The sequence below is a fragment of the Panthera uncia genome, chromosome X, assembly GCF_023721935.1.
Source record: "Panthera uncia isolate 11264 chromosome X, Puncia_PCG_1.0, whole genome shotgun sequence".
NCBI classification, from domain to species: Eukaryota; Metazoa; Chordata; class Mammalia; order Carnivora; family Felidae; genus Panthera; species Panthera uncia.
The window spans coordinates 11,122,245-11,147,335 of NC_064817.1; the positions used below are offsets into that span (position 1 = coordinate 11,122,245).

Below are 25,091 nucleotides of genomic sequence, written 5' to 3' on the forward strand. Positions count from 1 at the left end.
TCATGTTTTATGGTTTGTTTGGGCCTTCTTTTTTGCATCATTGCTAACTTTTGATAAATATCTTTGCACACAAATCTCTGACCACATTTCTCTTTTTTTCCCTTCAAGGTGAAATTTGGGGCCTGAAGGTCTAGACATGTTAAGGGCTCTTGGTGTATCTGTAGGTTTATGGCTAAATGTGATGTGGCCAAAAGCAAACTGGTCAACACAATCAAGTGATTAAACAGCAATTTTGCTGAACATGCCTACTGTTAGTCATTGGTTGTTCTAGTCTTCGTAATTTTGCTATACCACAGGGCAGTTTTTCAACTCTACATGCTCTAAATATTGGTTCCCCCCCACTCCGTTTAACCCCCTATTGTTAGAAAGTTAACTCACTCCAACAAATCACCTATTGTTGCACATTTAGATTTTTTCCCCAATGCGTCCTTGTCACAAACACAGAAGGGAAGGATTAATTTCTGGAGGGGAGGGAAAGGAAAGGAAAAGAAAAAAAATCTGAAACTCTTGGGAAAAATAGACAAAAAGAAAAAGTAGGAAAAAAAGCCTAACCTACAAAAAAGTTTAAAGGCATGGCCTCCATAGTACAAACACTGACATTTGGACAGCCAGGGTCTGGCAGCATTTGTTTTTGAACAAAAAATCATTTTGACAAATTCTTATACTAACTGAATTGCTTTCATCCAAATTGTCAAATCGCTTCATAACTGCCTGTACAAAGTGCCCATTTCATCAAAGTGTTGACCATATTATATATTTTTATTTACTTAATTTGGGGAGGGCAGAAAGAGAGGAAGAGAGAGAATCCCAAGCAGGCTCTGTGCTGTCAGTACAGAGCCCAACATGGGGCTCGAGAACCCATGAATGGTGAGACCATGACCTGAGCTGAAATTAAGAGTTGGACACTTAACCGACTGAGCCACCCAGGTGCCCACCATCATATTTTTTTAATCTTAGCTAATTTAAGAAGCAAAAATTGTTATCTCCTTGCTCTTTTAATTTTGCTATTAGTTTGGGTGATATTACTATTAACTTAATAAATACTATTAAGTATGATTACTATAAGAATAACAATAGCTAAGTATGTAAGGGCTTCATATGTACTAGGAACTATTTGAGGGGTTATGTATTAATTAGGACACTTGTACATCACTTTTTATGAAATACTGCTCATTACCCATTTAAGTTTTCACTCATTACTTAGTTCCCTCATTCAAGATATACTGATTGAGAGCATGTAGTGTGTTAGTCACTGGATATGCATATTGGTGAATGAATAACAGATCTGCTAAGCCTTTATGGAGTTTACTTTCTCGTGAGGAAGACAATGTAACAAAGTAAATACAAAATTACACATGCTATAAAAGAAGTAAACAGGGTGCAGAGAGAGAAAATGAGGAGAGTAATAGATGGCCCCAAATGAACAGAGTTGGGGGTAAGTGGTTTCCGGGCAGGACAGGAGTATGGCATTGCAAAGGCCTTAAGGCAGTAAGAAGAGAGTGATATGCAGACACAGAGGTGGCTGGAGAAAATGGCACAAGATGAGTTCAGAGAGTCAGAAAAGACCTGGTCAAGTGCAGGCCACTGTAAAGTATCTGAGATTTCCTTAAAAGTACAACAGGAATGGCGTGTCTGGGTGGCTCAGTTGGTAAAGCGTCCAACTTCAGCTCAGGTCATGATCTCGTGGTTTGTGGGTTTGAGCCCCGCATCCAGCTCTGTGCTGACAGCTCAGAGCCTGGAGCCCGCTTCAGGTTCTGTATCTCCCTCTCTCTCTGCCCCTCCCCTGCTCGCCCTCTGTCTCTTTCTCTCTCTCAAACATAAACATTTAAAAAATTAAGTAAAAAATAAAAAATAATAAAGTACAACAGGAACATGCTGATCCAATTTTTATCTTAGATGTCTTGAGCCACTATCTGGAGAACTGGAAGGGAGTAGAGAGCAGCCCCCTGAAGAGGCTGCTGCAGTGGGCTGGCTGGGATTGGGCAGGGGACAGGAGTGAGGTAGATACATTTCAGATAGATTTCAGAAATAGAAAGGTTTTGCTGACGGACTGGATGCGGGTGGGGGAGGAAAAGGAATAACGGTGACCACCGTGTTTCTTCTTTGAGCAGTGCATGCCATTCATTAAGATGGAAAAGACTGGAAGAGAAAGGAGTTCTCATTTGTTTGTTGTCAAGACACGTGGGAATAGGGGGAACAAGACTTCAACTTCTGCTGTTTAATTTATTTTTAAAAAATTTTTTTAAGTTTTTATTTATTTTTGACAGAGACAGAGTGCGAGCATGAGCTGGGGAGGTGCAGAGAGAGAGAGGGAGACACAGAATCCGAAGCAGGCTCCAGGCTCCAAGCTGTCAGCACAGAGCCTGACGCGGGGCTCGAACCCACGGACTGTGAGATCATGTCCTGGGCCGAAGTCGGAAGCTTTACCGACTGAGCCACCCAGGCGCCCCCAACGTTTTAAACGTGACAGGCCTGGGAACACGAGAAAGGCGGTGCCTGAATGAGTCCACAGAACTCGGAGGTGAGGCGTGTGCTGTGAATATCAGCGTGGGACTTGTAAGACTATAAATGGCCTCTATGTTCGTGGGATGGACAAGACCACCCTGGAAGATGATATTCTACGAGAGAAGACTCGGCTGAGATCCAGAGAACTCGTGTGTGTAGGGGTCTGGTAGAGGACAAGGGACTTACCTGAGAAAGGAAACTGAAGGAGCAAGGAGCACCCAGAGATGCAAGAACCCACCATCTCGGAGACCAAAGAAAAGAGAGAGGGTGACGAGAAGGAGGAAGTAGTCAAACCATGTAAGGAAGAGTTAATGTGAAAAGAAAAAAATGACTTCTGAGTTGGGCCACAGGGAAGCCAGTGGTGACTCTAGGCACTGATGGGGGTGGACGCCAGGCTGAGAGCATCAGGAAGGTGGGGGAGTGGACACAACATGTGCAGACAAATCTTCTGTGACTATGAAGAGGGAGCCGAGAATGGGGGTGGGTGTCAACAGAGTTTGGTGCTTCGCTTATCAATTTACACGAAAGGGTTTTTTTTTTTTAATGTTTATTCATTTTTGAGAGAGAGAGATGACAGAGCACGAGCAGTGGAGGGAGAGAGAGAGAGGGAAACACAGAATCCGAAGCAGGCTCCAGGCTCTGAGCTGTCAACACAGAACCCAATGCAGGGCTCGAACTCACAAGCCACGAGATCATGACGTGAGCCGAAGTCGGATGCTTAACCGACTGAGCCACCCAGGCGTCCCGAAAGGTGGGCTTTTTTTTTTTAATGTTTATTTTGAGAAAGAGATAAAGAGCGTGCACAAGCGGTGGAGGGGCATAGAGAAGGAGAGAGAGAATCCCAAATAGGCTCCATGCTGTCAGCACAGAGCCCAACTCAGGGCTCCAACCCACCAACCGTGAGATCATGACCTGCGCTGAAATCAGGAGTCGGAAGGTTAACTGACTGAGCCACCCAGGTGCTCCTGAAAGGTGCTGGGTTTTTTTAATATATATTAAGGCTGCTAGTCTTTAATAACAGTTGCTGTAAAAATCTCCCACTTTGTTTCTGACTTTAATCTCATTTACAGCAGTTTTAACATGGGTCAGATCTATCAGTCTTTTCCTTCTGATGCTTTTAAACTTAGAAAGTCTTTCCCCACCCAAAGATCACATAAATGTCTTCCTACATTTTTCTAGTTCTACATTTTAACATTTAATTCTTTGATCTCTGTTGAATTTATTTTGCTATGAGGTATGAGATCATGAGCTAAACTGGTGTCCTTTTATATTGAATGGTGAATCACTTGTCCCAGCTGACATATTCTCGTCTTTTCCTCAACTGATGATAGTCTTCTGGAGTCTTTTGCAGGTAGGTTCCCTTTCTGCCCATCACAAGGAAGAGCCTTAATGCAGACAACTTCACAAGTAGCTCAAGAGTCCAAACTAATCAACCAAGATCTACTCCATAAGGAGTTCTTGTCATGATCTAGTACACTTCCCACTGGGCCTCCCAATCTCCTTGTCCTTCCGCTACTTCCCTGCTCTCATGGTCTGCTGGGCCCTGCATGGGGGAGAAAACCCATCAGCACAGACCCCTTTTCTCTACCACGAACACCTTCACACACACACACTCAAGAAACTCACTGCCAGAACCTTTGGCCCCTGTGTGGAGAACCATACCTTCCTCTGTCCCCTGGAGATCCTAAATCTATGAGGAAGTGAAAAGTACATTTACCACACTATTTAAAGCAAACTTCTAATTCTCGTTGCTCAGAATAGGCTGAAATGGTAAGGCTTCTGTTTCTAATCCAAAGCACTCGGATTTCTGAGTTCTTGATTATTCTAAAATATTCTGATAAGGGGTGGGAAAGATGAGTTTCCATCCTCAGTGCCAAAGGTTATCATGGGGGGCTTAAAACCTTATAATCGTAGTTTGACATATACATGAAGTGCTACACAAAGAAACGACAAGGAACACTTGGGCAAACCGCCAACAACTCTTATGGGGTGAGAGAGAGGACCAGACAACATTTTTAACTTCTATCAAACATAAAGAATTGTGGGAAATCTCAAGCATCAAGCTGTCCAGCTGACCAAGAATCCGGACATAGTCAAATTATTCTCTAGTCCTTTCCTCGACTTTCCTCGAGCAGCCCTGTTGTCCATAGTAACATTCTCAGCCCTCTCCTCACCTTCTATTTAGGAGAGGGGTAGTGAGGAGAGAAGAGCGAACGGGGAAGGGAATAAAGGTGCTGACAGGGCTCACAGGCCTGACATTTAACCGGAGGCATGTTGACTGTGAAACTGGTCTCGGACTCCTTCACTCTTTGAGTCAGCATTCTCGCCTGAAGTTGGGTTACAGATGTTCTAACTTTTTGGAAAATTAAAACCAGACGAAGAACAAATACCCATCCTTTATATGAGTAACCCATCCATAATTTTACAAAGGCAACAGTACAAAACCACAATGACCTCCAAATATGCCAACAGGGAACCTTTCTATCCCTTGTCTCCTACCCATGGGTAATATGTTCCAAGGTTGAGTCAGCAAATCTATTAACAGATGCTAGAATATTCCTCACAGGGCTTTTTAATATTTTTTCATCGCTATTAGTTACATTTGGTATTTACTAAGATGCTTTTAAGGGTTCTTGCAAGAAAGTGCATGAATAGGGTGTCTGGGTGACTCAATCGGTTAAGCATCTGACTTTGGCTCAGGTCATGATCTCACGGCTCAGCTCATGAGTTCGAGCCCCACGTTGGGCTCTGTGCTGACAGCTCAGCCTGGAGCCTGCTTTGGAATCTGTGTCTCCCTCTCTCTCTGCACCTCCCCTATTCGTGTTCTTTCTCTCTCTCTCAAAAGTAAACAAACATTTAAAAAAATTAAAAAGAAAAGAAAATGCATCAAGATGGGAAGCTGTTTGGCAAAGATAAGACTTCACAGAGAGCTGGAACGGATACCTCTGTGCAGATATGATAAAGGGGGAATTTATTATGGCACAGGGCTTCTCCTACGTGATCATTTGAAGGACAATCTGATACAGTCAGGGGTATCTGCTTGTACAGACATATACCTGAAGGTACCTTTTTAGTGTCTAAAGAGAGAGAGGGAGGTTCACTCAGAAGCTTCCTTCCAGGAAAAAGAAACAAGGCATTCCCAGAGTGGGAAGAGACACACTTAGTAAGTTTCTGCACGAGGGCCGAAGGCAGAGGTACTGCACAAATAAAAGGAGGCAAAATTCAGGAAACCTGAGTCTGGGCCTAGGTTCCTTCCACAATGAGCTGTGTGACCTTGGAGAAGGCCTTCACCTAGGTGGGCTGATCTCTCATGTCTGTTGCTGCCTGACATTCTGACCCCAACAGAAGAAAAAGGAAGAGTAGGTTTTGGTTGGCTCTGCAGAGCTTCTCATCGTATCAGGAACTCTAAACTCTTGCTGCCCTAAGAACTTCACTCATAGCCTAATACCCCATTACAACAATGGAAGAGGTAAATGAATGGGAAACTTCCTGTCCACCTGCTACATAAATAGGCCGCAGACGGACCCTATGTTGTTTAGTCCAAAGCCTGATGAAGCCAACTCGAATTCTCATACATCCGGTTGCGTTAAATATATTCCAAATAAACACATTCTGAGCCATTTAGAGCCTGCCTACCCCACACATGCCCTGCGAAATTGTACCCACCATCTGCTAGCAGTAAGCAACACCCTGCAGCTAGAAAAGTCCTCCACCTGCTGCTAGCGTTTGGAGCCCTCTGACCCAGAGACCCTCTACCTTGTTGCTGAGTGACATCACCTAGACAGGTAAGTGCCTTCCCTGATTTCCCCTACTCCCCCGGGAGGTCCCTTGCCCTATTCCCCTTATCGTGTCACTGTCTCCAGAAGGTCTCCAGCCGTGAGGGACTTACTTTCTCACGCAAGCTTGTCGACACACCACCCAAATAAAGCTTGGGTGTCACGGCCTCTCTCACACCTGTCTCTTCCTTAATCAACTTTCAAATTTCCAAACTTACTACACCAACCCTTCTAAATGAAGTAAGTATACAAGCAGGCTCCCAAAGTATTAAATATGGCCTCCCCTCTATCCACAAACAAAAAAGGAGGTTCCCTACTATTCAGCAACAGCTCCACAGAATTGAAGAGTTGACCAAATCAACTAAAGGGCTGAGACCTATGGAAGGGGTCAGTACTTACCTCCCACGCGGGCGCGTAAGCAGTGGTCGGCTCCTTAGGAAAATTACTGATCGGTCAAGAACTTCCTCTGAACCCTTCAATAATCCATCTCTCCTCTTAGACCTCCCTGTCTTTAAAGTGTCCACAGATAGGGGCACCTGGGTGGCTCAGTCAGTTAAGCGTCTGACTCTTGATTTCGGCACAGGTCATGATCTCACGGTTCGTGAGATCGAGCCCCGCATCAGGCCCTGTGCCGACAGTGTGGAACCTGCTTGTGATTCTCTCTCTCTCTTTCTCTACCCCTCCTCACTCGTGCTCTCTCCTCTCTCTCTCTCTCTCTCTCTCTCTCTCTCAAAATAAATAAATTTAAAAAAGAGGAAAAAAAAGTTTCCACAGATAAAAACCTGCTCTCGTCAGAAAGTCTGATTTATGTTGGCTTGTGCCAAACTGGTAAGGACCTATGAGCGTGTGGCTAAGAGCCCAAACTGGAGCCAGACACCTACCTAGTTGGAATGCCAGCTCTGTCACTCGCTAGATGCACAGCTAGTCTCACTAGCCTCCCTTCCTTCTCTCATTATGTTGCTGTGAGCATTTGTGAGAACCCAAGTTAAACCACATAATATGCCTCCTCAGAGTCTCTCAGCCTCGCTAGCTCCTGAGCCCTTGCCCCCCCCCCCCGCCCCCACCACACTGACTGCCAAGTTCTGAATGGCGGGAGCGGCAGCAGCTCCAGAGCTCCTGGGCTTGACCTGACAGACCCATGGAAGCTCTGGATCCAAGCCCAGACTGGAATGAGGATCCAAGCCACTGGATGTGGTATGTGCCCTCCTCAGAGAGGCTGCCCGAAGTGGCTGGGTGACACAATCCAGAAAGGAAGGGCATTAGCCTCAGTGGGGCCAACTTTGGCCAAAGAGGGATGGAAGGAAGATGTGGAATGACAGGAAAATTCGTCTCTCTTTCTCCGTTACAAAGTCCCGAGGTACAGTTTTCCATCAGGCATCCTGTGCCTCCAAGCATCCGCCTCATTTCCCTTCTCCCTCACACTCGCTGCCCCGGGATTGTACAGAAGTCCTGCCTTAGGCTCTGTCTTCCAGAGAACTCAAGTTAAATTGGGAGGAAGAAAACGCATAAAGCACTCGAACTTCACTGCCCAGTACGGTTACCACCAACCATATGAGGCGAACGGAGACGCGCCGTGAGTGTAAGAGACACACAACATTTCCCAGACTTGGTCCAAATGATGTAAAATAGCTCATTATGAACTTACATTGATTATATGTTGAAATGACAATATTTTAGATAATTGGACTCAGATATGTGATTAAAATTAACTTCATCTGTTTCTTTTTACTTTTTTAAAAATGTGACTACTGAATATTTTGAATTAGATGTTGCTTCCATTATGTTTTTACTGGACAGCCCCTAGAATTTAGTACCTCACAAGTCCACGAAAGATGTTACCATTTTCATTTCCATTCCCAAGAAGTTCTAGACATTTGCTGTCAATAAAGCCTGATGATAAAAAGGAATGTGGGAATAGAAAGGGAGACAGATAGGGAAAAGGGGACGAATATGTATTAAGTACGCTTAATGTCACTAGACACATTATGTATCACACAAATAACTCGAAAACTATTCGTTATTATCCCCGCTTGGCGGATAAGGAAATAAGGGCTCGAAAATAGTTTTCCCAAGGCAACAGAGATATTAGACAACATAGCTGAAAACTGGACCCAGGTCAGCTTAACTCCACAGTTCATGCTTTTTTTTTTTTTTTGATCTATCATACTGTCCAAGCATTGGCTCTAATGGTACAGTATGGTTTTGATAATGGAGGCTTTTTGACATATGTTAGGGCTTCCCAAAATTCCCTTAAATCACTTAATAGGAGGTCAACTACACTAACCAAGTTAAAAGCTACTGCTGAACACAAATCAATCAATATTTACCCCACCCCCTCTCTCTGGCCTTGGGTGCAAGAACTGGGTGCACGGAATGGAATTCAATTGATCATACATCACAGTCCACATCACATGGTCATCGTACATCCATGAGAGGCCCCGCCTTGTTTTGTATTTTTCCCCATTATCCCTAATTTCAATCCCATTCTCCCACTGGTTCTTGGTTGGGCATCCGTAATGAAATTCCTCTCAATATACCCTTCATATGTTTATTCAAATATATAGGTGTCCTTGAAAAATAAGTGATATTGTGGCATAAATGCTTTCCTGTTCTGACTTATGCCACATTATTTCCTGAAATCTAATAATATGGATAGAATTAAATACAGTCTATTGCTTCTGGCAGCTACATCACACTCCATTATACGTAACCACCATATCTGACTTATCCATTCCCGAAGTGGCGAACACCGACATCATCTCTGACTCCTTTCTACCACCCAGGACGCTGAGATGATCATTGCTGTGTCTACTTGGTGAAGTTTCGCTGGAGTAAATATCCAGGAGTAGAATTACTGGGGCACACTCCATATTCAGTGTTCCCTTCAGTAAGCAATGCCAGTTCACTCTCCACAACGAATAGCTATACTCGCGTGCCACACATGAAGCCTCTATTTCTTTCCATCCTTGCCGGCATTTGCCAATACCCAACTTTCTAACTTTGGCCAACCTGACGGGTGTTCGGTGGCAGCATATTATTTGAATTTACATTTCTCCGCGTGTTGGCTAGAAGAACATCTCTTCATATTCTTATCAGCCTTCAATAGTTGGGTGGAGGATTTTCTTAAGACCTAGTGCCTGGAGTTGCCACCGACACAAGCATCTTTTCACAAGAAGACAGGAATGTTTCACTCCAAAGGGTAGAGGCACTACAGAGACATGGCTTTGTTCTCCCAGCTATGTTAATGCCCTGGACTGACCACATCTATCAGTTTTCTGCAGCTATAACTGCTCTAGGGCTTGGAGATTTGGTTGTGTAATGAAATCTCATGGAACTAGGGCTGGTATTCCAATAAATGTGTCTCTTACTACCTTCCGGATCTACTTTCAAAGTGAGATGAAGGAGAACTGGTGTACAATGAATTCGAGTTGGGAAGTCCTGATGGAGCCACATCCAGCCCAGGGAAAAGCCAGGCTGCGGTGCTTATGAAGAAGAGAGTCTGTACCGCACCCAAGCAAAGCAGAGTTAAAGTTGGGTAAGGATGCTTTGGGACTTCATTTAGAATGTACTTAGAAATTATAATTTCTGTTGATTTGGTTTATAAAAGCAAGGGGGTTTAGATCAGGAGCTTGGATTTCTTCTTAGAAATTTGATGATGAAGGAGATGTGTGTTCAAGACTACGACATTTTAAATTTTTTTTAGTGTTTCTTTTTTTTAATTTTATTTTTTATCTTTTAAAATCTACGTCCAAATTAGTTAGCATCTAGTGCAACAGTGATTTCAGGAGTAGATTCCTTAGTGCCCCTGACCCATTTAGCCCATCCCCCCTCCCACACCCCCTCCAGCAACCCTCAGTTTGTTCTCCATATTTATGTGTCTCTTCTGTTTTGTCCCCCTCCCTGTTTTTATATTATTTTTGCTTCCCTTCCCTTATGTTCATCTGTTTTGTCTCTTAAAGTCCTCATATGAGTGAAGACTAGGACATTTTAATATTTAGGTAATTTTGATGCTACTACTTGGGCTTCTCACACACCTCTCGACATGGCTGGGAATAATTCAACAGGGAACTAGGATAGGGAGTAAATGTGCAGCATAGAATAGGATGTGCCTTGGTAATTATTTAATGAAAATAACTCTCTATATTCATTTCAGACCCTTCTGCGGGTAAAATTTATCCCAGAGAGTTGACGTTAGTTTCGGTGAAAGGAGGTCCACAATGACAAACTTCTCTCCTTCCCTGAGGTTGGTGCGGGGGGTGGGGGGAGGCAGTCACTGCTAAGTAGCTAAGTGTCCAATCCAATAGATTAACAAAACAAAATGCTGGGGAATATTGGGGGAGCCTCCAGACCCCTCTTTAATGTTCCCATAAGGCAACATCCAGCTGCTCTCAGCCTTCCTCATCCATTCCTGGGGGCGGAGGAGAGAGGGAAGGATGGGATCCAGTTGGTGAGGGCCATTCAAGGAACTGAGCCTGCTCAGCTGGGCTAGTCCTTCTCCCATGAGGTAAGAGGCCAGCCTCTGAGAAGGATGCCTATAACTGTAAGCTCTGCCTGGACATGCTTAATGAAGTAGAGAAAGTATTAAAAAGCTCACAGGATCTCAAGAGACCGGTCATGTGTCCTTATCCAGATTTTACTGTAATAAAGATGATATTTGGATCCCCATCTGGCTAACTCCTCAAAGTCTACATGTCAGTTCATCCTGAACTTGGGAGGGGAAGAAATGATAATTACCTCTTGGTCTTCTCTCTACCTCAACTCCCTACATGCGACTTGTACCCAATTCGAAGTCCTCTTCTGCTTTTGTCTGGTGGACAGACTCTCACTTAAAACCTACGACAATATCTCGTCACAGTCACCAGGAACTCTTACTCGAAACTTGCACCGATCAGTAACAGATGGCTTTGAATCAGGATCTGATGTCAGGGAAAATCGACCGGCCAAGCTTCAAGAGCTCCTCAGAGACACTCAAAGTCCCCAAGGCACACAAAGACGTAAGTGGGTACGGACCCCTGACAAGCAGAGCTGCCACAGCCCAGCATGGACACTACCGAAAAAGGAATCTGGCCAGGAGGACTCAACTGGCAGAACCTCTAATAGGTGGTGGTGATGGGGTGGTGCGAGGCAGGCGGGTTTATGAGAAAGTACTCTAGTGGAGAGGACGGAAAGGCACAAAAATCAATGCTAAAGGAACTGGGATGGAGTGGAAAAGACGTCAGGGTCTTTATCTTCCTCCTTTTCATAGCCCAGCTCTCCTTCTCTTATGGATTCCTTCTTGTCATCAAAGAAGAGCAGGTGGGGAAGGGAAGGGAAGCCAGCATTGTTCTCAGAGACTAGGGATGAGAGGGAAACTGACCATAGGTGGTTGTCTGAAGGTGGTGGGAAAGAAGAGTCTTGTGGTCTGGACTTCCAAATGATTTCCTCCAGAAGGACGCATTTAAACTTCTCCAATTGCTACCTACAGTTGGACCGATAAAGAAAAATTTTGGTCATCGTGCTTTCCTTCCATAATGTTAAAAATGAGGGGCGCCTGGGTGGCTCAGTTGGTTAGGCGGCCGACTTCAGCTCAGGTTATGATCTCGCAGTCTCTGGGCTCGAGCCCCGTGTCGGGCTCTGTGCTGGCAGCTCGGAGCCTGGAACCTGCTTCTGATTCCGTGTCTCCCTCTCTCTCTGCCCCTCCCCTGCTTGCTCTTTCTCAAATAATAAACATTAAAGAAAAAAAATTTTTTAAAAATGACCCACCTCTATGGAAGCAAAGAGAACCAGGGGGCTTTAAAATTTCATAAGACAGAGGCAAATTACCATTATTTTATTCTTCCATGAACCTGGACGAGCTGGATCTGAACCAGTTCATGTCATGTTCGAAATGGAACAGCTCTATTCTCAACATGGAGGACTCCCATAATGATACAAAAGCATTGCACCTTTGGAATTTTGTACTATTTTAATTTTGCTCACTCAGAGGGAGAAAAAAGGCAGAGAAGACAGAAGAGCAGTTATTCCAGGTGAAACACTATTGGCGTATTCAAGACAGTTCTAATTTTTTTTTTCAACGTTTTTTATTTATTTTTGGGACAGAGAGAGACAGAGCATGAACGGGGGAGGGGCAGAGAGAGAGGGAGACACAGAATCGGAAACAGGCTCCAGGCTCCGAGCCATCAGCCCAGAGCCTGACGCGGGGCTCGAACTCACGGACCGCGAGATCGTGACCTGGCTGAAGTCGGACGCTTAACCGACTGCGCCACCCAGGCGCCCCCAAGACAGTTCTAAAGACAAAAGAAAATGAAATTGAGCGGTGCCCGGGTGTCTCAGTCAGTTGAGCGTCCGGCTCTTGGTTTCAGTTCAGATCCTGATCTCACAGTTCATGAGATTAAGCCCCAAGTCAGGCTCTGTGCTGACAGCATGGAGCCTGCTTAGGATTCTCTCTCCCCCTCTCTCTCTGCCCCTCCCCACTAGCGCTCACTCTCTCTCAATGTAAACATTTTTAAAAAAAGAAAAGGAAATTGAAAAGTTAAAAAGATCTTTGTCCTATCAGCTGGCTCCTTGAGACACGGGCCTGCTTCTCCTGAACCTTCTGATTGTGTTGAGCCTCCTCTCTATTCTGCCTTCCGCTAAAGCCACCATGTTCACAAGCCTGGTGACTCACCACACAGTATACTAGTGTTAGTAGTTGACGTGCCTGTCCCTTCCTTTGACCGTGCCCTTCCAGCTCCCTGATTCCTTTCCTCTTTTCCCCTCATACCTTCACAGTGTCTTGCACGCGGTTGGCCTCAATACCTATTTGCGGAGCTCAACCAAACTATAAAGGCATAGATACCTTTCTGGGAAATCCTTCCAATTCTCCATGGCCAGTATGGAAGTCCCTCCAGGAAAGGGAGGATCAGAATGCTTCCTCATCTCATTTTACTGAGCCAAAGGAAAACCAAACAGCCCAAGGGCACGCAAGGGAGGATAAAAAGGATCCCCCTGTGGTTTTAAGACCACAACATGCTCTTCCTTTAATAGAATAAACCCTATCAATGATTTAGAGCCCACGTGAGTTGAAATTTAAAAATTCTTGTCTGAGAGGACTTACACCTAGCCACAGGAGCAGAATTCTTAAAGCTTCAAGTAATCAAAATTACATCTGACACCATATTTTCTCATCACGTTTTAGCCTGAGTTTGGTCAAGCTGTTTATAAGCTACGTGATCCTAAGCGTCTGTGCTTCGGTCGAAATAAACAACTGTGTTTGCAGCTCGCAGCAGCATGGCTTTATAGACACCAATAGCAGTCTTTAAAATACTGCCGTTTACCTCATTTATATCCACAAGAGCTTATCTTCCAATGCAACGTCCAAGAGCCTCCGAAGCTACCTGAAGCAGTCCTGTAGCTTTCACTCTGGTTAGAGAAACATATGTCATGTGTTCCTGGGGAAAGACTTCTTACATCCTAAAAGTGCAAGCCTTGACAGTCGACCGAGTGATTACAATGAGTTATAAAGTGTCCACTCACTTTTATTGAAGGCGACGCCTTGGTTTTTTTATGGCTTTCATTATACTCTGATTCTAAATTTCCTTGCTAATCTGTACTCCTGATTACCAAGGCCAACAATGTAAGAATGGCACGGGATGTAACATCTGGTTTAAAAGCACACCTATCCATTCTTCACGTATTGCCAGAAAAGGGCTTGTTACCACCACTGGAATGTGCTTCCTAGGTCCGCAAGGACATCGTGAAGGAATAATAACATCTGGCACCCTTTGTGCACACCAAGAATGCTATTTCTGGGGTGAGTGGACCGCCCTGGGCAAGAGCAACCTTTCGTACAGCTGATTTGAGCAAATCCTGACCACTGTTTATTTGAACATTCCTCACTACAAATGAAGTGCCTGTCTTTGAAGTTGCTGGATGCATTTCTTTGGTGTCCTCCTCGTTACTAAACAAGACCAACAGACCGAATTGTGCCTTCTCAACACTGAATCAGGACCAAGTTTTGTTCTTGTGTGTGGAATGATGCAGATCATCTGGTCGGGCTACATGGTCCTTGTGGGGCAGCCGCTCCTACAGAACGAACTGCCTTGTGAAATTCGACAGGACAGCAGACTGCACGCAGCGCTCCACCCTACCTTATCCTCAAACCACGCTACTGACAACCCTGGGAGAGAGGGATACCGGAACACATACAGCCAACATCAGCCATAGGCAAAATCCAGGAGTAGACAGACTTGGTCTTGGGTTTCCCTCCAGCCCAGTACCCTGCACCATTTCCTTCTGCCCCGTCACAACCCCACCAGGATCTGGTCGTCCATGCATCCTGACATCAGGATCCCCAAAGAGTTATTGCACTCCTACCATCCATGCCTTTAATACCGGCCATTCTAGGACATGACCTCTGTCGCCCTCTCTTTTCTTTCTTTCCCTCGCTTTATGCACACAAGCAAAATCAATTGTCCCTCCTCCAACTGCCATGGAAGTTTTGCACACTGCTGGTTTAGCCTCTCACGTACCACATTATACTGTCGACGTGTGTCAGTTTCCCTCCCCAGTTAGACCGTGACCTTGAGAACGGTGGACATTCCTCATTCACATCGTATCTCCAGGGCACTGCACGATGGGCACACAGCTGGTGCCTAACGACTAAATGAACAGAGCTCACAGACAAATGGGACACATGGATTAAATAACTGTCAGTCTCCAAATCCCCTGGGATTGAAGGTAGATGGTTGTGTAGATCTAGGGCAGCTGAGAAGGCTTCACTGAAGAGAGGGGACATAGGCTGGACCTTGGCGAACAGCAGCAAGGAGGCAGAGGTGGTGAAATCCTCAAGTTCACGTTTCTACAGGACTGTACTTCACCATATCCTTTCCCCGCAAATGGTGTTTCCCTCATGCTATGTCAAAGGAGACCAGAAGGCTGCCTTATGCTGGTATTTTGCTTCCTCTCTCCCTATACCCATCCACTATTTATTTAAGGTCTCAAAAGGGAAATTCAGCCATGATTCATTTGGGTGATTGTGGTTTTCTTAGGTGGAACTTTAATTTAGCCTCCCTTATAGCATCTAATTAAACGTGGACAATAATAAAAAACAAAAACTAGAGGAAAATAAAGACCTTTATCAGAAAGGAACATAAAATTACATGATTAAAAAGCTTCAGATTCCTAAAATGGTCAAATCATATTAGGTTTCCAGAAACTGCTTCATAGACATAATGGCCATCCATTTTTTTTTACATGTCCACTTAGTGTTCAATGTAATGTTGAACATTACAGTATTTTTCTTAGCTCTTTCTTTTATATCTATCCCTATTTTTTTCTTACAGTGAGAACCTTGACTCCTCAAAATATTATCAAGTTAACTCATTTGTTTTATTTCAATATACATGAAAATTTTAAATTATAATGCCAACACTAACAATAAACTATGGAGTCAAGTTTAAAATCTTTGTCCCTTTTTTTGTCTTTAGAAAGTACATTCCACTAAAAATGTATCAGAGACCTATGGTTAAAAGCCCTTAAACTAAATACTTTCTCTGTGTGGTTATGTTGCTGGTATCTTTACACAAATTTTAAGGTCTTCATCTGTTTCTGTTCGGTTTTGATTTTAAGATGTGGGTTTTGTTTTCCTTTTCTGGTTTGACTGGTTATTTTAAATGTGTAATCATATACAGCTTTCAAAACTGAAAAGAAAAAGACATATGGAGAGAAGGGTCAGGTCCGTCCTTACCCCCCAGCCCCATCCCAAAAGGAACGGTTTTTAAGTATCCAGTTTTCAAGCCGATCACAGAGCACTCTGACTTATAGATCAAATGAGTGAACAGAGAAGGCTTCGGAAGGGACGATTCCTTTCTGGGCAAGTGTCTTTTCCGTCTGCTCACTCTCTGGGGCAGCTAAAGCCTGTTCTCTCGCGTTCCCTTCGTCAGAAACACACCATGCCACGCACCACCTCTGCAATCAGGAGAATATTCATCATTCTTTTTCCATCTGCGCCCATGAACCTGGTGGAATACTTCAAAGGCAAAAAAAGAAAAAGAAAAGAAAAGAAAAGAAAAGAAAAGAAAAGAAAAGAAAAAAGTGGGCCCGTGCCACCTGTTTCCATGATTTAATAGTGTTTTAAATGCTACTTTGAGAAGCCGTTCTGAGCTGAGGAAGGAAGGAGAGGCCAGCTCTTCCCACATCACAAAGTGAACCGAAGCAAACTCAGAAGAGAAGAGGGGCAGGGGGAGTGGAGACCTGGGGGAGGGGGGTCAACCATAAAGTCAGCAGGATCCATTGAAATGTGCCAGATGTAATCAGAGAGTTCAAATTATCCCTGAAATAAATAGGTACAACAAAAAAATGTTCTAAGTTTACTATCCAGTATTATGATTGCCCAAAACCCACACCTGTTTGGATGTGCTATCACAGTACTTCCCTGAAAGCCATGTAAACTACACACACACACATACATACATACACACACACACACACACACACACACACACACACACACTTTTTTAATCAAACTAAGGTAGAAGGGATACTAACAAAATTGTATACTGGTGATGAAGTATTTCAAATGACATTAGGCCCTTAAAGTTTCCCAGATGAAAACCAAAGCTGGCAAATGTGGTGGGCGGCTCTTTCTAGCTCTGGTGTTGGAAGAAGTGTGTGTGTGCATCAGTGGCTGGGTACACAGCCTAAAAACCCCCATCGGCTCTCTGCATTGGAGGTAAGAATCAGACTTGGTTATAAGTCATATGCCAAGCCACAACCAACACAGGCTGATTAGTGGGCAGGTTGCTCTTTTGTGGAGAGACTTGCCCAAGGGACACAGGATCTTCCAATGCCTGCCGGGGCAAAACTAAAGCCAAAAAGGGGGGCACAGGGTTACAGTGAAATCTGGGAAGTATGTCTCCCTACTAGAGATTAAGCCGCACCTTGAAAACCCACAGGAAAGATGCTAAAGCAAGAAGACACGTGCCTGTGGACCCCTAAGCCTCCACACCTCTGCTCATCATTGTTGTCACTGCTCGAATTTAAGAGACCTGCAGGGAACAATGTTGGTCTTGCAAAACAGCCTAGTATTCACATTTAAAGAAAAAACATATACTTTTTTCTTTCCCTACTTCCTAATCCCTTAGTTTAAAAATACAATTTAGCTATTTTTACTGTTGTCTCAACTTTTTAGTTAGCTCATATTAAGTGTATTGCAATCATTCTTAATCCCTAATTTTCCACCTTCTTACTACTTCACCCATTTCTCATATTCCAGCATTCATTTACATTCTAATGATTTCACTTACGCACCCAGAAAATGTTTATTGTCTCGTATGTACCAGGCAGCGTGTCAGGTGTTGGGGCACAGTGGTAAGATCTCAGCAAATTACAGGACATGCTCGGTCAACTCTTTTTGGAAAGTGAATTTTGAAAATTTTGCTCAACGTCCAACACATGCATATACAATCTGTCCATCAAAAGGAAGATCCTTGGGGCACCTGGGTGGTTCAGTCGATTAAGCATCCGACACTGGTTCAGATCATGATCTCACAGTTCCTGGGTTCGAGCCCAGAGTAGGTAGGGCTCTGTGCTGACAGCTCAGAACGTAGAGCCTGCTTCTGATTCTATGTCTCCCTCTCTCTCTGCCCCTCCCCTGCTTGTGCAATGTCTCTAAAATAAATAAACTTAAAAATATTTTTTAAATAAAAAAGATCCTTTCTGTCATGTCTGTAGGCCACATGAACACAGTACAAAGCTTTGGCAAGTAAGAGCCGTAACCACTTAGAGCTTATTCTGCACCGGGTATTGTTCTAAGTTCTTGACATATATTAACCGATTTAATCCTCTCGAGCCATTTTACAGTTGAGAACACTTGGGCCCAGCAAGCCTAAGTGACGTTTCTAAAGTTACGCAGTAGTGGAGCTGGCCTTGACCACAGGCAGTCTGGCTCCTGATTGCCATTTTTCTGACCCCAGTGAGGCTGAGGCCTCCTTAAGGTCTGCTTTCCACACAATGGAATTTACAACAGCAGGAGGCAAGTAGAGGCATTTGTGGCAGAAATTATATTCCAATAAACACGGCTCATGGCTCATCCTGATAAGGATGGAATGGGCTTTGGAGAATTTCATACGGTCATGAAAATAAACATGTGATTTTGACCTTCCAGAAGTGACAAACTATTCAAAGTATCCCATTTTTATCTTTTCCTCGTTTCTTCAGCCTTCACTTTAGATGGTGATGTCCTGGCAGAATTTGGCTCAAAACTGGCAGTGGCCTCCCAACCCTAAGTGCAGAGACACATACAACCTGGGAATAGGGACACGTCTACCTTTCAAACTAAAAAAAAAAAAAAAAAAAAAAAAAAAGACAGTTGCGCTGCTTGCAAAAGCTTATAGCATCCTGCACAAAACTCCCTCACCTTTTTCATGGGTGTCACAACCCAAGTCCAGAAAGGTTAAGTAAGGTTTGCCAAAAGCCACAGAGCTGAACCTTAGTATCTTCTCTAGGCACATAATCAACCTGTTCTTCCTGATGAGTCAACTCCTGCGTCTTGGGTCCCACAGTCATTACAGGTATTACAAACGGTGGTCCCTAGACCACAGCATTGGCATCATCTGGGAGCTGGTTCACAATGAAGACTCGGGCCTCACCCACACCTGCTGAATCAGGTGATCCATATGAATAAAGCTGGAAAGGGGCTGGGACGGTCACTAATTCCGTTTTCTAGATATCGTAGTTACAGGAGAGGAGCTGTTGTTGACTAGAAACACATCAATCTCTTGAAAGGTATTTTCCCAGCCTCACCTTGTAACTGAGCTTAAAATTATCTTCCCGATGCAAAACAATCTGCAGTTTGATTTAAGGTACGTGTAGGCTTTTTAAGGCTCAGTCTTTCCTTGGTGAGCCGATATTAAGGCTGCAGATGTACAAAACTATGTTTCTTAGGAGACCCAAAAAGAAATGGCCAATAGTCCCACCATCTTTACAATGACCCATGGTGGTATCTTTTCTTCAGAGCGGGCTGATGGTCTTTCCCGAATCCCAGCAAGCCTCTTTAGCACAGACAGCAAACATAAATCTCAGCCCAGCTCCTGCCCCAGTTAACATGAAGTAATCAAATAGTAACAGCTACTGCTTACATGGTGCTTACGATGGGTCTGGTGCTGTCATGATAGATTAAATAGATCAAAAGCTCACTGAATCTTCACAGCAACCCTATGTTACGGAGGAGTACAGCGACGCAGAGAGGTTAAGCGGCTTGCCCAAAGCCACACAGCTAATTCATGGTGCTGATTCGAATTCAGGCTGTCTCCAGAGGCCATGCTGGTGACCAGAGCACCACGCTGCCTCTCAAGATTCAAATTAATGCTGCCCAAGGTTCCAAGAGTCCCTTATTAAGACGCTCTCATGATAAAGACTGATCTTTTACTTAGGAGAATGTAGTTCACTTCTGAGACCTTACTCGACAAAACGGAAAAGAGGGAGGCCGGCAGCGCTACGAAGACGCGATTTTACAAAGCTAAAACATTACCTCTGGTCTCTCATTCTTGGTGGTGATTGCAAGACCAGGCGGTCTGTCTGCTGCACGGAAGTACTTTAAAACGTCCTTCTGCCTGTGATTGGAACCGGCTCCAACATTAAAACTGCATCGTGTTTGCTATAAATGAGAAGCGGTTGTGAACTCTAAGGATTCGTGATATTGCCGGCTTTGCTTATCTATTAAATCTGTGGTCTAATTTCTCTTTTTTAGCTGCAGACAGCTCTTTTTCTAAATGAAATCTTAAGGACGATTCCAATATACGTGACCACACAAGACCTTGTGCTTTGGCGAGAGTGAAGAGGGAAAATGATCTCGACCTCCACCCTCCACCTCAGCGTCCCCTGAAGGCGTGTCCCTAGAACTCTAGAGTCCCGGACACGCAGAATGAAAACTGCCACAGGCATCAGAAGGAGCCGCTTAGCATGTGCCCTATTCCAGCTCTCCTTAGGCCTCCCCGCCTGACCCCACACACGACGACGTCGTTCGCCTTCTACCGGGAAGACTGCACAGCATCTGAATTCTGCTGTGGAGCTGAAGGGAAGAAAAGTCTTGACGCACATTTGAACAGGGCACTGTCCAGCGTTCGGCAACACAGAAATGGGTCACAGAAACACAAGGAAGGTTCACATTTCCAACCACAAAGTAAGCCACAGGCGTGCTAGGGGTATAAACAGTCAGATATATATATGCTCAATGGAGAGCAAATTTTGATTTTTGTTCTTCGGTTACTTCTGTCTGCCCTGGAAACACAAATCAAAGTGACGCAACCGACAATCCTGACCAACCTGTTCACCACAACACGGATCCCCGAGTGGCTGGCTAGTCACCACTGCCGAGCCATTATCCTTGTGGGCGCATATAAACAAAACTGAAATGTAGGTGAGGTAGTATTTAAGGTAGTTTTAAGCGCTGACCGCCCACAGGGAGAATGGCAAAGTGGTTCCCAATATGGTGGCATTTGTGGAACCAGATGTCAGAACCTTCAGATCCCCCAGGAACCCTGTGAACCATTTCCAGCCGCCCCCGGGCCCAAACTCAATGGCCATTTAGTAATGCCTTTGAGTAAGAGAACATGAAAGCCCAGCTCCCTTGCCCAGGGTGGGTCAGAACAACTTGGAGGCAGACTGAACCTTCCAGAGTCCCTGTCCTCTTTGGGACTTTGCCTGACTCTTGCTTGGCTCCCTTCCCCGTCCTGGTTCCTTCTTCTGTTCTCCTAGGGACACTTCGTTTATAATCACTTGCACATGAATTCCCATCTCAGGGTCTGCCTCTGGGAAACGCCACCTAAGAGACCACACCACCCAGCTCCCTACCCAGCTGGCCGTCACCGTGAATCACGTGGCCTCCCCAGTGGTGGCTCTGGCATGCAGTTAATTAACACAGTATCTGCCACACCCTTTTCCTACCACAAGTGGGTCCAGAATCTTTAGCCTAAATTGATCTTATTTGATTGAAGGAGTGGGGCCCTAAACCTAAATATTATACAGTCTCAGTTGAGAAGAAGGTATAGGGCATGGCACGTTTGGGTTAAATAAATGTTACATTAAAAAAAAAACAAAACCTTCCCATGATGCAGTAATGTGTTTCCCTCACGAAGCTGGGCATAAGTGCTTTAAATAAATCTGTGGAGAGTGGAGTTTGTCTCTCAAAGGTCACAGACTTGCAGTACCGAGGAGCTATAAAACCCTACTAGAGGTGAAAGGCGAGAACTCGCACATGTGTTAAGATAGACCTTGAAAGCTTTTTATAAAGAAAAAAATGTAATTTTTTGAGAGAGCACAAGAAGGGGTGGGGCTGGGGGGGGTGGGGGACAGAGGATCTGAAGCGGGCTCTGTACTGACAGCCGCAAGCCTGATGCGGGGCTCAAACTCACCAACCTCGAGATCATGACCTGAACCGAAGTCGGATGCTCAACCGGGCACCCCCAAAGTTGCTTTCTGACCAGATTTTTTCCATGAGCTTACTTTCTTGTAATTTTCCTCACTCTGTGGGTTTGCACGTGGCAAAAAACGTGTGGGTTCCCTTGGGTTGCACTTATTCTGACACCTGTGAAGCAAGCCCACCCTGTGGGATGTGAACCGTGATCAACCCAGGGGGATGCGGTGACCCGGATGGGGCCGGCCTCCCGTCACCGCACACCTGAGCTTCCACAGACACGTGACAGCGCGGCTCACCTTTATTCCCAGGGCTTCTCCAGAAATGACAGCAACTGTCACGCCATCCTTACTGGGTTTAGGGATTTCTTTGCTTTTCAGTTCCTGGTACTGAGGCTCCACCATCTTCTCCGAGCTTCTCAAATTAACCCACAGCTGTAGGCCGTGGGCTGGCTCCTCCGAGCAAGGCATCTCCGCGTGCAGAATGCCCCGGCCCGCGGTCATCCACTGCAAAGGGGAGACCCACGAGAAGGAAATGTCACCCGGCCTCTAAGGAGCCTGCAGGGGGGGCAGTTAGGTCATGGGGACGACGCAAGGCACCTTACAGGTGCTGCTTTCGGAGTCCCTGGGCGTCGTGAGGAGTAACCAGGCGACAGTGACCATTGCTGAAGCCTTTTCTGGGATTCCAAAAGCTTCCCAACCTTCCTCACTTAAATTCAAAGCGTCAGCTCTGAAATTCACACAAAGGGAAGAATCTTCTCTTTGGGATCCCCGAGTCTTCGACTGAGCTCTGGGATGGGGAGGAGCTGCAGGCGGAGGGCCCACCGGGGTGCACTCTGGGTAGACACACCTTAAGTGAAAAACAAGACCCCATCGGGCTGCGGGAGAGGCCAAGCGGCGCTGCGGTTACGGCGGAGGCCCCGGCCGGTCCGACACGGAGCGCCGGCACTGGGGGAGCCTGCACAATCGTCCCAAACCCAGAAGAGGCAAGCGGGCTTTGCTGTCCCCACGCCGGCAGACCGTGAGGGGGCCACCCTCCCTCCGAGGGAGAAGCGCCCGGGGAGAGGCGCTTCCTGCGGCAGAGGGCAGTGCCTGGCACGGGCTGCAGCTGGGAGCCGTCACGCCAGTACTCGCGGCAGCTGGAGGCCACTCGCGTGGGCCCGCCGCCGCGTGCGTGGGGGCCGACGGCTGCGTAGGGGGGCGAGGGGGCCTGCCGCGACGCGCGGAGGCTCCCGGCATGCGCTGCGCCGCGGCAGGTGGCTCGCGGCTGCCCGCTCGGTTCCGGTCAGGGAGCCCTCGCGGCGTGGAGAGAAGCCCGTCGCCTCCGCTGTCGTGCAGAGTCTTCGAGCGTTTGTCCGTTTCTTTACTGAGGGCACGTCAGGGGCCAACCCGAGACGCCAACCTGGGCATCTGGGGATGAAGGGATGGAACGTGGCCAACAGGTTTCCTGCCTGTCTTAGCTTGCGTCCGGCCACAGAAATCCTGACAAAAGGCCTTAAGGCCAAGTATTTATTGGGGGGGGGGGGTTGCTGCAGGAAGCACAGGTGACGTGGGAAACAGCGAGCTAGGCAGGAGAGAAGGGTGTGAATGAGCAGGGGACATCTGTGGGCACCTGGGGCTCGGCCCCACCGCGAGCGGGGCAGACGGGTGCACACAGGGGTAGGGGAGGCGAGCCGTCTACCCCCCAACTCCCGACCCTCTTGGACAACAGTTCCTCGGGGGGTGTTTAATCCCCAGCACGCCCGGCTGCCGAGAAAGCCCTCAGGCAGAGCAGCGGCACGGGAGACGGGCGGCCGCGCACACTCATGGGGACTGTTGCCACCTGGCCTCAGGCGGGCCAGACGGCGAGGACGCAGGCCGCCGACAGCGTCTTCCAGACGCCCACGGTGGGGGACAGAACTCCATACACAATCAAATAATCGCCGGCATATGCTTGCACTTGGGGCGCTGGGGGGCACGGCAGGTGTGTGTGAGAGCACGTGGAATGACCTGCCTGTTCCAGGCAGCTCGCCCGAGGGTGCAAGCTTCAGGCCGAGACCCGGACAGGGAGTGAGAAGTGACCAGGGTTAGGGGGAGAGGGAGGTATTCCACACAAGGGGAACCGCACGCGGAAAGGCTCTGAGGCAAGAAGGAGCAGGATCAGCCCCAACCTGCAAGCAGGCCGGGACACATCTAGATTGATTTCCATCTTCCATTTGAGAAGACCGATTAAACTTAGCCCAGGGGTCTGCAGACTACAGCGCAGGGGCCAAACCCAGCAGGCCACTTGGTTCTGTACGTTCAGTTTTTCTGACGCACAGACGTGCCTGCTCAAGGACGTGCTGCCTGTCTGCTTTTGTGCCGTGAAGGCAGAGTTGAGCTGCCACACGTCGGGCACTATGACCACAAAGCCTAAAACATCGCCACCTGGTCATCAGAGAAAGCAGCTGCTGCCCCCGGCTCTAAGGCAGTGAGGGAGATCTCCGTGCCCTTCCGTGCCGCACGGCTTCCATCTGACGGCAGCCGGTGCTGGTCCTCAGGGATGTGTCTTCCTGTTTGCTTTCCTGTTTCGTTTATAGCTCAGCTCTCCATATTTTCGATCTACTTTTCATACCTTCTTCATCCTTTTTTAGGCACAACCTAGTTTGGCAGCAACTTTCTTAATATGGCCCACCTATCGGATTTGGAGGTGGGGAGAACAGATTTCCCTCTTTCTTTTTTATTTATTTTGAGAGAGCGCAAGAGAGCGAGCACAGGCACATGCAGAGGAGGGGCAGAGAGAGAATTCCGAGCAGGCTCCACGCTGTCAGCACAGAGCCCAGTGTGGGCTCGATCTCACGAACCATGAGATCATGACCTGAGCTGAAATCAAGAGTCAGACACTTAACTGACTGAGCTACCGAGGCATCCCCAGATTCCTCTTTTCAACCTCACCATTTACTAGCTCTGATGCCATGGGCATCTTTTTTTTTAACATCAGTAAATCCCCACTCTCTCATTTTAAAAATGAGGTAAAAAGAATACTTACCTTAGAGAGATTATGTGTATGAAACTGCTTTCAATTTCAAGTTCATGAAACACCACGATGCAAATATCTGCAGTTATCACTCCACGAGATATGTAAATAACCCCAGAAAGTTCCTGACACAGAGTTCAGACTTACAAACCCAGCAAAGAACACCCAAACATTCCCTGGAGATTGAAACGTGTCTCAAACAAGCCCAGGATGGCGGCAAGGTTTGGGTCATCGTCTTAAGTGACACCACCGACCCCTGCGAACAAGTTGGCAGATAAACAGTGCAATGTTACAAATGCAGCAGAAAGGTCTAGAAAGATGACAACTGAAACTGGTATGCCGACTTTGGCAATGGGGACATCATGCATGACCACTGTCTGAACGGCTTCGGCAGGGGTCTGGGTGCAGGTTGTGAGGCCAGCACTGATTTCAGTGAGTGAAGG

General features: G+C 46.3%; 1 protein-coding gene across 4 annotated transcripts in view; it reads right to left on the minus strand.

The window, feature by feature from the left end:
- Positions 1–25,091, minus strand: part of PIR (pirin) — a 90,394-nt gene that overhangs the window by 41,098 nt on the left and 24,205 nt on the right. For all 4 annotated transcript variants that reach the window (XM_049643479.1, XM_049643481.1, XM_049643480.1 and 1 more), the window contains exon 5: positions 21,954–22,160. In XM_049643479.1, coding sequence (XP_049499436.1) covers positions 21,954–22,160 — 207 coding nt within the window. The remainder of the gene's footprint in view (positions 1–21,953; positions 22,161–25,091) is intronic.